At 41.8% G+C, this 15507-nt stretch overlaps 1 protein-coding gene across 2 annotated transcripts in view; it reads right to left on the reverse strand.

Annotated features, from left to right (window-relative positions):
* Positions 1 to 6059: 6059 nt before the first annotated feature.
* LOC129190764 (cell adhesion molecule DSCAM-like) overlaps positions 6060 to 15507 on the reverse strand; it is a 130130-nt gene continuing 120682 nt past the window's right edge. The window contains exons 24-33 of one of the 2 annotated variants that reach the window (XM_054793278.1): positions 15392 to 15490; positions 14862 to 15050; positions 14494 to 14784; positions 12126 to 12302; positions 11981 to 12011; positions 11790 to 11905; positions 11576 to 11725; positions 10741 to 10941; positions 10246 to 10548; positions 6060 to 7169 (exon numbers count right to left, since the gene is read on the reverse strand). In XM_054793278.1, coding sequence (XP_054649253.1) covers positions 6715 to 7169; positions 10246 to 10548; positions 10741 to 10941; positions 11576 to 11725; positions 11790 to 11905; positions 11981 to 12011; positions 12126 to 12302; positions 14494 to 14784; positions 14862 to 15050; positions 15392 to 15490 — 2012 coding nt within the window. In that variant the 3' untranslated portion in view covers positions 6060 to 6714. Of the gene's footprint in view, positions 7170 to 10245; positions 10549 to 10740; positions 10942 to 11560; positions 11726 to 11789; positions 11906 to 11980; positions 12012 to 12125; positions 12303 to 14493; positions 14785 to 14861; positions 15051 to 15391; positions 15491 to 15507 lie in introns of both variants that reach the window. The other variant, XM_054793276.1, reaches the window with a different exon arrangement.

Genomic DNA, 15507 nt, shown 5'->3' on the forward strand with positions numbered 1-15507 from the left:
TGCACGACGTGTGTGTGTGTGTGTGTGTGTGTGTACTGAATTGGAATACTAAACTACAACATTTCAGAACACGCAAAAAGAGTTGCATTTTGATGAAATGAATTCCTTATGTGAATTGTACCTGAGTCCACCTACACCTGCTTCCTGCTTCCGTCTCTACTCTTTGTCACTTTTTGGCCTCCAATTTGGTAGGTGGCATTGTGACATGCTGTGCAGTGTTCCCTCACTCGGTTCACCTTTCGCGGATTTGCTTTTTTTAGTCGGATTTTGAGTGCATCTTTTTTTTTAAAATTATTATTACAATGCATGAACATTGTTACAGGCCGAGCCTGGCTCTTTAAGAAGAATTGCATTGTTGGAAGTTGAGTGTCTCACTCCCCTCACCCGTTGTTTTCTGCGTCCTGATTGGCTGTAGACCATCGTCAATCAGTGGTCCTTCGTATCACCTCGCGTGTCGACACACAAGCAAGCAACACTGGCATCGCTGGCTCGCTTGCTTGCTATCTTGTAAATGAATGTTCAGTTCCAAGGACGGCAGCAATATGTTTTAACAAGGATACAAAATACTACTGTACAGCGGAACGGCGCCAGGACGAAAAGGCACGGTCACAGGAGATAAAATACACTTTCTTGTGTCCCACCTGTAGGTTGATCATTAAAATCCAAAGGAAGGTTTGAACTTGTTTGAGAGTTCAAACAAGAGAGAAATGTGATCAAATGTTACTGCCTGTCTTGAAGAAAGCAGATCAAGTGTATGGCGAAGGGTTTTACAGCCTTAAAACATTGGAAACAAATGAAGTTGGCTACTTTGCGGATTTCACTTATTGCGGGCTATTTTGTGAAGCTATCCGCCGCGATAAACGAGGGAACACTGTACCATTCTGTGCTTTTTTTTTAGAATGAACCTTACTCTGCATAATGGCAAAAGTTACTTAGTCAAAAGTAAATGTTTTTTTAGACGGAGCTTGACATCTACAGTATGGAGACGTAATTCTACTAAAACTACTCTATTGACGCTCTTTTTCATGTTATTCTTCTTCTTATTTTCTTATTGTGACATGTGGTACAATGGTACTGTATCATTTCCAACCTTACCCTGCATAATGGCATGAAATGATTGACTCACAACTGAAGGCTTCTTTCAGGCAGGTATTGATTTTTGCCTAAAAATCACCATCTCTGCTCCTCCTGGCTTTACTGGGCTAAATCTTGGTATGTGGCATCGTAACAAGTTGGACAACCACCCTGTAGGATTTGGAACCTTACCCTTTATAATGCTTTAAGCCACAGATTGATTTCTTGATCCGTCTGCATTTATTTTGGCTCAGAAGTAATCTCACACATTCCCCTTAAAAGTAATCTCAGAAGTAATCTCACAAGTGTTAGCATTCAAATAATGCCAGGATTGTAAAAAAGTCTGCTTGTTGTTAAAATTGTTATTTTGGGGAGATGATGTCAAGTTAAGCATCAGCAAAAGTGGGAAAAAACACCGTATTTGTGTTCATTTGTCTTTAAGTTTCTGCAATCAGCAGTGTGCACTTTGACGATAAAAAGGCAGCAGATGGCAATAAACTGTGAAACCACACACAAACAGGCCAGTGAACGCCTCTTGCGACTTCGCACCTTGCTATAAAAACGCATACTCGGTCTAGAAAAGGCTGAGCAATGCTAAATATGGCCGTTTGATTTGTTTGGCTGTAAAATCCTAATTAAAACCTGGAGGTGGAGCTCCATCTGCTGGACCGTGGCTTGATGCAAGTGGACTGTAAAGGTAAGAAAATGTGTTATATAAATATAATATATTTACATCTTAGATCATCCTCTTAAACATGAGCAGGTTTGTAACATTGCAATTAGCAGCCACTGTTCTTGTTCTTTCTGCTTTCTTCCTGGGTGTTCCACCCTGAGGACCCTGAAAAAGATAAAGATTCTTCTACGTCACTGGAAAGGCCTCAGGCAGAGAGGAACATTCATATCTCTTGGGAAGCCGTGTTTGTCATCCAAAAGACGATTCTTACGTCCTTAACTTACAAAATACAGTAGAAAGTCAGCGTTCCAGCTTCACCTTCAAGTTGCAAAATGTGAAAAATTGCAAAGGTGGGAAAATAACATCAGGGGTGAGTACGATTTTTTCTCTTGGGGGCCATTTCCGTGTTGAAATTGTGTTTATTATGGCAGCTCCAAGTTCACCTTGGAAGACACCAAGCAAGCGGTTATCCTGGAAGTGACCGTCCCCCGGGAAGACTGGACTAAAGAGGCAACGAGCAATATTTTGTCTTTATTCCCATAATATTATGGCTTTATTCCCATAATATTTTGTCTTTGTTCCCATAATGTTATGGCTTTATTCCCATAATATTTTGTCTTTGTTCCCATAATGTTATGGCTTTATTCCCATAATATTTTGTCTTTATTCCCATAATGTTATGGCTTTATTCCCATAATATTTTGTCTTTATTCCCATAATATTATGGCTTTATTTCCATAATATTTTGTCTTTATTCCCATAATATTATGGTTTTATTCCCATAATATTTTGTCTTTATTCCCATAATATTTTGTCTTTATTCCCATAATATTATGGCTTTATTCCCATAATGTTTTGTCTTTATTCCCATAATATTAGAACTTTTCCTCCAACCTAGTTTTCCAAAAATTACAACTTTATTTTGTTTTGTTTGTTTCACATAATATTACGATTTAAAAACAAATATTTAACATTTCATCTCTATGCTACTAAAATGAGATTATTTTTTCTTCTAATATTACAAGTTTCATCTCGAAAAAAGGTTAATTGTTTTCTTCTTAGAATGTAACTTTTTTCTCTTAATATTTTTACTTTATTTCTTGTAAAATTACATCTGTATTTTTTTTTTTTTACATTTCTGATGTTTTTTTTATTTATTTTCCAGTTACTTCAACTTTCATCTTGTAAATTCTCTTCTAGAAATATTATGACTTTATTCCCATAATATTAGGCCTCATTCCCATAACATCATTCTCCAAAAACGTATTTTATTTTGTTTGTTTCTCATAGTACGAGAAAGCCGCGGCCTGCAAATGGTCCGCGAGTTGCACTTTGGTCAACGTGTGTGTTTTGCTTCTTTCTTTGGCTTTTTTGTGACACCGCTTTCTAAAACATGTGCCAGTTCCAGCATGGGAAACATGTATTCTGAATTCAAGAAACTGGGGGTCCCGGTGTAGGTGTGAGCTTTTCATCCTTGAACGTGACGGTTGTCGCCGTGAGAAGCGACATGAAGATTGAACAGAACCGCAGTCTTTCATGAATGCGGAGGATTCAGTACGGACCCTCACTGTGGCGATAATCATATGTTGATATATGCAATCAAATGGGGAACATTTGCACTGAAAAATTCATAGCGTGCCTTCTGTTCTGCCCGAAAATAAAGAATATGGTGATGGTGAATGAGGCAACTTCCTATCCTTTTCACGGTCAGTAAATGCAACATTTAAAGCGCTTAACAAATGATGGCCGCCTGATGAGAGGACAGGGACATTTTCATGTGAATGTAGTTTTCTTAACGTCTCTGTGCTGCAGGAATCCATTCCACACCATGTGGTTCATGTTTAGTCATCTGTGGAGGCATTTTCTTCATTACAGTCGTAGGGGTTACGGTGAAAGACCACCCGCAAATAGCAAATAAACACAAATAATCGAGACACTCATAAAAATGAAGCTTGGATTATGCTGCTGCTCACTCCTCCCCCTCCGAACCCTCCTGGTTAGCTTGACATTGACATTCTCCTGTGATGTTGGATCACATTTGCAATAAAAGCGACTGTTGCAATAATTAAATTAGATTCAGCTCTCTTCAATTGCCATGTAAAGCCCTATGTATCCCTCACACACGAATGAAATACCTTTTAAATGATCAAATGTGGACATACTCGCCACTGATAAATGATAACGACATATGACAGATAGACGGATGGAAACGCAGTCAGCTCTAAAAAAAACCTGTCTATTTTTGGCAATTTAAACAAAAATTAAATATAAAAAAGTAAATTTTTTTTCAACAAAAACGTGAAAATTTCACACCAGTTTGAAGGCAGCCTGAGCCTAAAAGCACAGAGGACGTGCGTGCACGGTAGTTGGCGTGCATTCATTGCTTCTCTACGGTATACAGTGGTGGTCATCGTGACAGCGTACACTTGATCTTGGGCCCCCGGAGTGGGTGTGTGTGCGTACATGCGTGGGCACTGGCATGAATAGTTCATAGTGTTCTAGAAGGTGTATACCTGCAAGTGACACGTGTACACACTCTGGAATACACTCCAGCAGGCTGCAGGGTCACCCCCCCCCCCTTCTGTGAAGAAGGTGTCGGACGTTTCGCTCCTCATCCGAAGACCTTCGTCAGCGAACTAATAAGTGCTGGTAGCTTAGGCCTTAACTACAGTAAGAGTGGGCGAAATTGGTGTGCCAACACCCTCCTCCTATTGGTTCCTTACACTAAGACTGGGCGGAGTTGTGGTCTAATCCTCTCCTGCCATTAGCAGGGAGGTGGGAGGAAGCCGGAGTACCCGGAGAAAACCCACGCGCACACGGGGAGAACATGCAAACTCCACACAGAAATGCCTAGGGGAGAATGGAACCCAGGTCTTCCCGATCTCCAGGCTGTTCCTGTATTGGCCAACGTGCTAACCACGAGACCACCTGCTGAAGCATTGAAATGAAAATTGAAGTGTTGATTGTTGCAGATTTCAGCTCAGAAATGAATCTAGCAAATGAAGCTTTTTGAAATAGTTTTTTTCTAAGTAAAAAAACTCTTTTAAAATAATTACATTTAAAATTTGAAAACTGATTTGGAATATTAAGAAAGTCCAGCCTGTTCCCGGTGAACGCTGGCCAAGGCTGCCCTTTGTCACTGATTCTGTTTAAAACTTTTATGGTCAGAATTTCTAGGCGCAGCCAAGCCGTCAAGGGGGTTCAATTTGGGGGCCTTAAGATCTCGCCTTTGCTATCCACAAATGTAGGCCTGTGAATCTTCTCATTGATCCAGGTCATTGTATTCTCAGGGCATCGCAACTAATCGATCGCAACTGGACGGTTCAGGGAGTCTTAGAAGACGTTTCGCCTCTCATCCGAGCAGGCTTCATCAGTTCACGCTCAAAGACCAGGTGGGACACACACCAGTCAGACTAGATAGGACAGCTCTAGTCTGAGAGCCTGGTGCAAAATCCAAACTATTTATCCTCTAAAGGAGAAGGGAGGTCCAGACAGGAATGGCTGGCTTTTTAGTGGTGTCACATGATGATCGCTAGGATACAATGGAGTGGGGCCTCTGCCTGCCAACGATGGTCGTTTGGGTGACAGGTGATGTGGTTCTGATGGCCTCATCAGGCTGACCTTCAGTGTTTACTGGGGCGGTTTGCAGCTGAGTGTGAAGTTTCTGGGATGAGACTCAGCACCTCCAAATCTGAAGCCATTGGTCCCCCGTCAGAAAAGGGTAGATTGAACCTTTGGAGGAGTTTAGGTATCTCGGGGTCTTTGTCACGAGTCAGGGCAGGCTGGACCGTATGACTGACAGGCGGATTGGCTCAACGTCTGCAGTAACGCGGTCACTGTATCTCAATTTACCGGTCGATCTACGTTCCTACCCTCACCTATGGTCATGAGCTTTGGGTCGGGACTCAATTTACAAGATCGAGGATACAAACGGGTATCGGGTGGCTGGACTCACCTAAAGAGAGAGGAGGAGGGGCCCAGAGTAGAGCCGCTGCTCCTTCACATGGAGAGGAGCCAGTTGAGGTGGCTCGGGCATCTAGTCCGCTTGTATTAATTTCAGTTCAAAATATAATATTTATAATCAGAACAAGAGAACATTTGAGGTCATTTAAAGTAGAATGAAAATGAACAGTTAAACTGTATAAAACATAATAATCATAGAATGAAAAGGTGTAAAAAATGTGCTCTAATTCATAAGGCATATTATTATTTTTAAATCCATCATGCAATGTTAGTTTGTGTATTACCACTAAAAATACAGATTGTGCTACTCTGCGATCATGTTCTGTTGGGCTCAGGCCAAAGGACTCAATAACAGAAGTGTGCAAACATGACTAAGGACTTTATTAACCAAATCATTTTCCCCGTAATATCCACAAATAAAAGTGATCTCTTTATATATATTCACATTGTATCATTATTTTTTTATAGTGACAAAGAAAACAACCTTTCTCGTGCTTCCCCGCCATGCAGTCGACAGGAAAGGTTGACAAACATCACGATTGACCAGCATTGGCGTCACGCTCCTCTCTCGCCATAGTGCTAAAAACCTCTTCACGTTTCATCAAACAATGAAAATAAACCACGAAAGCCTTCAGAGAGCTTCCTCCTTTACACTTTGTTTTTTTTATATTTTTGTTTTTTATATAACAACCATAATAATGACTATAATTGTCCTTGATATAAATTCAATAGTTTTTTTTACCTCTTTCTCAATTATTAAATAAATCATTTTGGCAATCCTTGTATGTTTCGAATAAAAGAATAAAAGTCAAGTAGAAAACAAAACAAACTGTGAGAGAATCCCAAAGAGAGAACGAAAAGTGTCAAAGCAACACAGAGAGGAAAGAAATGAAGTAAAGAAATGTGGACAGTGAAAGAAAGCGAGAAAAGCATCACCATGTCAGAAAGGTCTCTATGTACAAGCACGTGTGGAAAAGCATCCATGGTCCAGCAGCACGCCAGCATTATACCAGAGTGTACGACTTGGCATACGGGTTGTTGCTTTGCTTCAGGTGTCCTCTGGAGTCTAGCAGGGACTCCTGGGAGGTGCTCAGCTTGACAGCCTGTGCTTGGGCCAGGTCTCCGGAAGGCGGGGCAGCCTCCGCTCGGACTTCACCCCGAGCCTCTCCCCGTTCCCGGACATCCCTGTGCGGGAGGGTGGATGCCGTTCCCGGCTGCCACTGCTGCACCTCCCGGGGTGAGGGCACTTCCATGGGGGTGGGCTCCATCGGAGGGGGCCTCTTCAGGGTGCGGCTCCTCAGGGGCTCCAAGCAGGTCTGGCCCATGGCTCCACTTCTTGTTTCTCCTGTAGCACCAGCACCACCTGCACCGGCGCTGCTGGCCCCTCCACCTCGGGGCACGCCGCGATTCAAAAGGAAGTCCATGCGGAGGTAAGGCGGCAGGTGAACCAGCTCTCCTCCTGATAGACCATAAAAAAGACCAACAGATCAGACAGCCATGCATACCATACATTCATTCATTCATTCATTCATTCATTCATTCATTCAGTAATGTTCTGCTTTCATCCTGTTAAGGTGGAGCCTATCCCAGCTTACTTAGTAGGAAAGGTAAAGGTACACCCTGGACCAATCACCTGTTATCACAGGACAGGACACAGATGATTAAATTCAAATCAACTACTCATCATTCAAGCCAACCATCTCCTAAAATGGTGAACAAATAGGAGGTCAGTAGCACCTAAGGTCAAAGTTGACCATAAAACACCATAAAACACACCATCACGTCATGTGTCATAGGAAAGGTCATGATGAGATCTTTACATAGCTGCAAATATTTCAACAGTTTTAATACATAGACTCGTTTTTATAGAACATTTTTAAATGTATATCTATCATAATCCATCTACATCTAATCGGCTTTTCATACGTTAAAGTGATGAGGTAAAGTTAGAGATCAAATGTAAATAAAAAAAATACAAATATACATTTTCCATATTTTGGGATAACTCGGTGGACGTACAGTACATCAAGGTCAAAGATGACTAAGAAGGTGAAAAATGAATTTCTAACAAACCCCATCGTGTTGTGTGTCATATTGCACGCCTTGACAAGTGCTTTTCAGATATACAGTTTTTTGCGATCATTCTTTCATATGATGGCTAAATGATCCATTTGTGTTTGAAAATAACCAAAGTCAGCTGGGATAGGCTCCAGCTCGCCGTGACCCTAATGAGGACAAGTGATGTAGAAAATGGGTTGGATGGACATTCCTCAACCTTGTACTTTATGGTGAGAATATGAATGAAGGGTACTGTTACAGTCAACTTGCATAGGGGCCGAGTGGGACAGTGACCACGGAGCTGACACTGCACTGCACCATTGCACATTTAATGTTTTTCCAATAAAACAATTCAGAGATACATTTTTTCCTATTAAACAGTTTCAAATAACATTCAGTACGCTTGAACTTTGCTTGTTGAAGATGGATTTACACGGTCTGGCACTTCAGGTGTAAAGTACATGACTCTTCGACCCGATCCGTCTGTTTGTGTGTGTATGTGTTTTTAAACCTCTCCGCTCCAGGCAGCGCTCCAAGATTTTACAGGTGGTTCAAAAGTGCTGAGCCGGTTGCTTGGGAAGGTGAAGAAAGTGTTCACCTCAGCTCTGGAAGACGGCCCATTAGACTTCAAAGAGTGGCTGCCCTAAAAGGCTGCACGGTGTACTCTGATGGACGAGGAAAGATTTTTATTCATGGCCTACTGATACATTATGAAGGCAAATTAGCCCCCATTCCAATGTCTTTGACCTCATTTATTCAAATTTAAATATAATATACGAGTCATTCGGAAAGTGTAAATTAACTACAGATGTTGAAAAATGTCCTCAAATAAACACAATCTCTCTTCTACCGAAGTCTTTGGGCCAAATTGTGCCAATGATGACACAGAGGAGACCTTGCTGCTGCCGATACGGCTCCCCTTACTTGTACAAAATAATGTTCATCCTCCATCTTTCCTGCTGAGTACACCGCATGCTGCTCCGAGCATGGTTGGGGGGTTCTGACATCTTTTTCCGTCTCCATTTTTAGCATTGCTTCTGCTTAAAATCGACTACACCGAGAGCGGCAAAATCTCATTAAAGTCACATTGTGACACGGGTTCACCGCAGGGCTCTGGGAATTGTGATCCACGTTACTATTGTCCTAATCTAATAGCAATCTTTACCTAGCCAACGTCATAATAATCGATCAAGCAAAAAACAATAAAAAAGAAGGTAGATATTTTGTCTGTACTGGTTAGCATTTTTGCAGTTCTTGCTGTGCAGGTACCAATTACATGTACACTCATGAAAGAACACGCTACAGTCTCCTCAGCGACCTTGAATGGATTACTGGATTCACACATCTCAGGTCCTGCATATCTCTATTAACGCCTGGAACAATGATGAATGTCCCACGAGGGGTACTAGATTCATCATCATGTGAAAAAATGAGGACACTGCAGGGTGTAACTCTTCTACTTCTGAATCGCTGAACACAAAGGGGTGAACATGTGCACCCCTACTTGGATGCCTGCATAAGAACGTGTCTGTAAAGTCTGAGCACAAAACATGACCACCATCATGCAAAATGTCTTTGCAGGGGCAAAGCGACTGTTTATCCATAAGTCAGATAATGACTGTTTAAAATTACATTTATGCCAGCATGTCACTTTTACGATAACAATATGATAGATATAGCTAAAACAATTAGAAGACCTTTCACTTGGAACAAAAGTCACCCTGTTCTTTTTAATTAATCAGCATCAGTTATTCATCAGTTATTAATTTATTATAATTTTATCTGTATTATTGTTTATTATGACTCTGATATAAATTATTTACGGTGACAAGAACCTTGACTCCTATTTTACCACATTGTTATATTAGTATATCATTTTTTGATGTGTTTTAAATTAGCAAAGTGTACATGTGATATACAGAAATGGAATAAATTGATGTGAAACAGACGGGGGCTAGGATTAAATAAGCTTTGCTGTAGAACTGTGAATTGTACTGTGTGATGTATTCCAATGTAACTCTTGTGCATGTTCAAAATAAATGAAACCGTTATCATATTATGAGTCATGCTTTCTGTCTCCTGGCTGAGGTGCTCAGCCCACTAGCCAAGGATTGGTTGAAACCAGATCAGACCAATAAACACTTAACGGGAACTTTCCTGATCAATGAGAGCGCCTCCACAGGAGGCAGATGAGGAAGAGTTTATCGTAGTCTATAGTCTTGCCTTGCCTATAGCTTTGGTTGGCGGGCTGACCGATTCTCTCCAGCGCTGGCATTGCAATTGGTTTTATTTACTCCTTTTCATATCCGGTTGTAAGCCTTCCTTGAGACTCTCGGCATGATTTCACAGCTAGCAGAATAAAAGAATGTGGGTGGACTTCGCCCTGCTAAAAAGCCGGTCCGAACATCTCCCAAAGCATTTTGAGCACAACCCACAGGGGGCGTGTAAATGATCGTGTGAAAAAAAAACATCCTCACCGGGTCTGTGCGCCTTAGGCACAGCCATGTTCATAACCCGGCTGACATCCTGAGGTTTAGGTGGTGAGGCGGTGAAGCGGCAAATGCCCGACTCGGACGGCGTGCTGGAGGTCAGGCTGTCGGTGTAATCGTTGGTCCCCGCCGTCATCTGCTCCGACGACGTGTCCGAGATGAAACACTCTGTGATGGTGAACTTGGCGTGGCGGAGCTGCTCCTCCATCTTGGCGTGCTCGTAGGCCCTGGCCAGCTCCTCGTAGGTGGAGGAGGCGCTCTCGGTAGACACCATGCTGCTTCGCGCTCGATCTGAGGGTGAGAGCATGCATACGTGTGACCCAAGCTTACCATGGCCTTTGAATTTGTGGATTATTTCAAGTCTTTCTTTTTATTTCTCTAATGCACCCTTAATAACGGGTGGGGGGGGGGGGGGGGGGGGGGGGGTGATTACAACCCATAACAATGGCAGCACACTGTCTACTAGTATTACTGGTACTCGACCTGTGTCCTGTGAGGGGCTGACACTGTAGCTGTCGCTCTCCTTGTCCACAGATCCAGTGGCGCGTGGTGTGGGGAGCCTCCAGTCAGTGGTCAGTGTGTGGGAGGAGCTGGTGGGGTGTGGCCTATTAAGAGTCCACTGGCTGGCGTAACGGCTTCGTGCGGCGGCAGGACCGGCTTTGGCAGTGCGTCTGGCAGTGGGGTCTTGTGGTGGAGAGAGAGAGAGAGGTGACGAATTCATTCATTCCATATTGACTGACAGGCCCCAACATTGGCTACATAGGTCTCAGGGGTCGCTTTGGTGCTAGATGTAGACCGTTAAAAAGTGCTTTTATGAAGCCCTACTGGGAACACGACACAAGTGTCTGTAGCTTTCCTGCTAATGATTTTTTACATGTACACCGTAACTGCACTTGTTCAGAGCTCCAGGCATCATTTGAAGATGTGTACCAAGCCTTTTTTTTTCATTGACAAAGACGTGGTGGGAGTATACACAGGGCGAGCTCATCTAACTCGGGGCGGGTCAGAGGCAGTATCACGTCCACCATTTCACAGGTTTTACACACAGGCGGCGGCACTAGAGCCAGTTGAGCAAATGCAGCAACGTTTGAATCAGCTGAGACCACGTCAAGAAGCAGTAGAAAGACCACTACTCTTCATCAGTTCTGCTTCAGTGGAGCAGAAACAAAACGTCAGGTACTTCGATTCAATGAGAGCACTCTCCACTGACCCACAAAGGTTCGTCCATGAAACACACACCCAATCAGTATACACAACATATGGTGAGAATATTATTGAAAGAAGTAATAAAAAGAGCACTAACAATGGTGGGACTCACTGGTTCCGGGCCTGGCATCGGACACATCCACCAGTGGCCCTGTGGCTTGGGAGAGAGACTGGTAGTGGACTGTATGAGTTACTGTGGACGACTTCTGCTTGTTTGTGTCACCAAAGTCGTTATCTGTCAGCAGCACTGTAGACCGATCATCTGGAGGATCCAAGGGTTAAGAGTGAAAACACAACACAACTTTCTCATGATGATGACATCTTACCGATGGTCTCCATGGTGTCCCTCTCCTCAATGAGCAGTTGCGCTCTGGGAATATCGATGTGCATTCTTAGGGTCTGTTGCTGCTTGTTCACATTTTCTGGCGTTCGAGTGTTCTTACTGAGAAGAGAAAAGGATTACGGTATTTCTACTGCTGCATTGTATAACTCATGGATTAAGATGAAAAGTACCAACCTCATGAGCATTTCTGCCAGGCTTTTGGCATCTGTAAAGTCAGCAACAAGGGCAAACAAAGCTGTTAGCAATTGGACACCCCTGGTTTAAGCTATTTCATTAAAAAGTTGTTTTGATATTGAAATAAAAATACTGGTTAACCAACCTCTGAGTCTTTTGAGCCTCTGCTCCCTGCGTCTCCTCTTTAGCACCATAAGCATGATAAACACCAGCACAGCCACCACGAGGATGGATGTGATGGTCACCACCATCTTCAAACCTCCGCTGCCTGACATATTGTCTGAGATGGGGTCGCCGGTTTTTAGCAGAGGAGGAATAGTACCTTGGAAAAAATCAATTCAATGAGGCACGCATTGAAAAAGATATTAGTTGCCATCAAACATGTATGAAAATAGCTGTTATGCGGAATGGGTCGTCTTTCTGTAGGCCTTTTGGTTCTTCAGGTTCTCTGTAACACTCACATAACACAACGCAAATCAACATAATGTAAGGTAACAGAACAAAATATAACATAAAAGAATGTAACATCGGCAACATATGCATAACATAACATAACATAATAAGACAACATAATAACATAAGATAAGATCATGTCAAGTAACACAAGTAACATGACATAACAAAATGTAACATGAATATAACATAATATAACATCAGAAGATAATAAGGTAACACAAAAAAACAGAAGTTAATGTAACATAACATAACATGACATGACATGACATGACATGACATGACATGACATCATAACATAACATAACAAAATGTAACATAAAAGCATAACATAACACAATACAACACAGCACAGCACAGCACAGCACAGCACAGCACAGCACAGCACAGCACAGCACAGCACAGCACAACACAACACAACACAACACAACACAACACAACACAACACAACATAACGCAACGCAACGCAACGCAACGCAACGCAACGCAACGCAACGCAACGCAACATACTGTATTGTAATGTCACGTCATGTAACACAGCCTATTTCTTTTTCTGCAGTTACGAGTAGAAACACCGTCTTTAGCTGCATGAAGTTTGCAGCGTTTGCAGTGTTTGCTTTTCTTCAAACATTCAAGCTGTCAAAGTGACACCCACAGAAAACAAGCAACCACGCTCACATCCTGACAGGCATCTTATAATTCCCAAAAAATCATCCTCAAAGTAAATGAAAGAAAAAATGTTTTAAAAATAAATGTCGCTCTCATCACCTCCCTTCAAGGGTCCTGCCAGGGTGAATGGCGTAGGAGAATAAAAGCTGTACAATACAAATTTACTCCACTGGAAGCAAAACATGTCAGTTAGCTCTACAGCTGACAAAGCAGCTGGAAGGAGCCATGGTCGAAGGGACACAGGCAAAAGTCCAAATTTAATATGTGGATTAAATGCATTCACCCTAATAGAATCATCAAAACTACTCCGGTTTCCTGCTGCATGTCTAAAAACATGCATGTTAGCTTCATTGGCGAAATAGTCCGTAGGTATGAATGTGAGTGTGAATGCTTGTTTCTCTATATGTACGCTGCCATTGGCTGGCGACCAGTTCAGGGTCTCGCTCCAATAATAATAAAACTGAATTTGCATGGTTGTTTTAAAGGAGTGCTTCTACTTATAACCGTAACTGTTTCTACTTATACAAAACAATGATAAAAAACATATACAAGTGTTTTTTAAAATGTAAAAAAACTAAAATTACACAAATTTCTATGCATATTTCTTTCATTTAAAAGTCTTTTCATTTTCCACAGCATTAACAATACATTCTTTGTTAAGAGACTAACATTCAGTTTTGGAAACTTCCAGGTTATTGCTGTTAGAATATTAAATATAATGTATATAATATTAAATATTTAAAAAATATGGTAAACCATATACAAATTATTTAGAAAAATATTTAAAACTAAATTTACACAAATTCCTATTGAAATGTATTCCTGTAAATTCCCAGAAAATAAATCAAATATTATCTAACAAAAAGGTCAATGTAATAAAATAAAATGACAAATTCCCCTCATTTAAAATCTTGCAATTTTCCAGTATATTTAATTTCCCTGTTAAGAACTAACATTCGGTTTTGCTAATTTATAGTTAATTTTAAATTAAATTTAATGATTGTATTATTAATTTAAATTCTAATAATATATTATTATTTTAAAATTAAGATAATTTAAATGTAAAAATATTTGACATTATTCGTAGATGTTAAACGCATATTAAATATTTACTATATATGTTATGTTATTTTATTTAAATGATCGTATTTAAACAGATAAAATACAATTATTTCCAACGGACATTTCCAAAATGTAAAATTTGTGTGACTGTAGGGCCACAATTTGTCCGTTCTGCTGAGGCAACTCTCCATTCTGCTCCATGTTGCACTCCAAAGCTCCCCGCTCCAGTGCGGCAGTGTGTGTTTTTTTATTTGAACAGGCAAAATGCACAATGCAGTGCAATGTTGACAAAAATGTGTTCATGACCATAAGGTTTCGTTACTACTCACTTCCATCCGCATTGAGAGTGGCGAAGGTGACCTTTTTTTCTGCTGAGCCAGCACTGTTGACGACCTTCATCTGCAAGTCGTACCAGGTGGCCTCCTGTAGATCGTACAAGATGTAGGTCTTGGTCAATGTCGGCCGCTGGGCGGTGGTCCAGGTGGCCGAGTCCACGGCCTTGTACTCCAGTATGAAGGAGGTGATTGGACAGCCGCCGTTGTTCCAGCCGACCAGGTTCAGTCTTACTCGAGTGGAGTTAATGCTGGTGAAGAGTTCGTGCTCTTTGGCAAACTGGGGCTCTGATGAACAGACAGACAGATGGTTCAGCAGCAGCACCTTAGATAAAGGACACCGTCAGTTTCTTTCATTCCAGTACCTTTCCCGTGGGTTTTAGCCTCAATGATCTCACTGATTCGCCCCGGCCCCACCGCGTTCTGGGCTGTCAAGGTGAATTTGTACCAGGTGCCGCACTTGAGGTTTTCAAGACGGTACGATCGTTCGCTGGGGCTGATGGGGAAACTGCCCCACTGCTCACTATTGTCCTCTGAGTACTGCAGGATGTAGCCTGGAGAGGACACAATGATAGCGTATCACGTTCTATTTACTGTTTAGTTTGGAGGCTGACTTCATGATACTTCAATTACAGCGACTGACATCTAACAGAACACCCTACATCAATAGGCTGCCTATAGCCGCAGCCGCTAATGCCAATGTTTTTTGACGCGACATTAATCAGCAAGCACCATGACGATTTTCCTTTGTAGACCACACACAAACGATCTACTAATATTAAAACTAAGGATAGAGGTAAGCTGCCAAACATGATTTGTTAAGAAACACATTCATTACCAATTTATTGGTACCCTTATTGTAAAGTGCAAACTAATTTTGTTTTTTTAATGTCACCTCTGATAGAGCTCCCTCCGTTGTCGCCTGGTATCCATGACAACGTGATGGATGTGGTGGTGGTCTTGGTCACTGTGAGGCGAGGCTGATCAGGAGGCACTGAGGATGTGAGGATC

Source organism: Dunckerocampus dactyliophorus, chromosome 12 (genome assembly GCF_027744805.1).
Source record: "Dunckerocampus dactyliophorus isolate RoL2022-P2 chromosome 12, RoL_Ddac_1.1, whole genome shotgun sequence".
NCBI lineage: Eukaryota > Metazoa > Chordata > Actinopteri > Syngnathiformes > Syngnathidae > Dunckerocampus > Dunckerocampus dactyliophorus.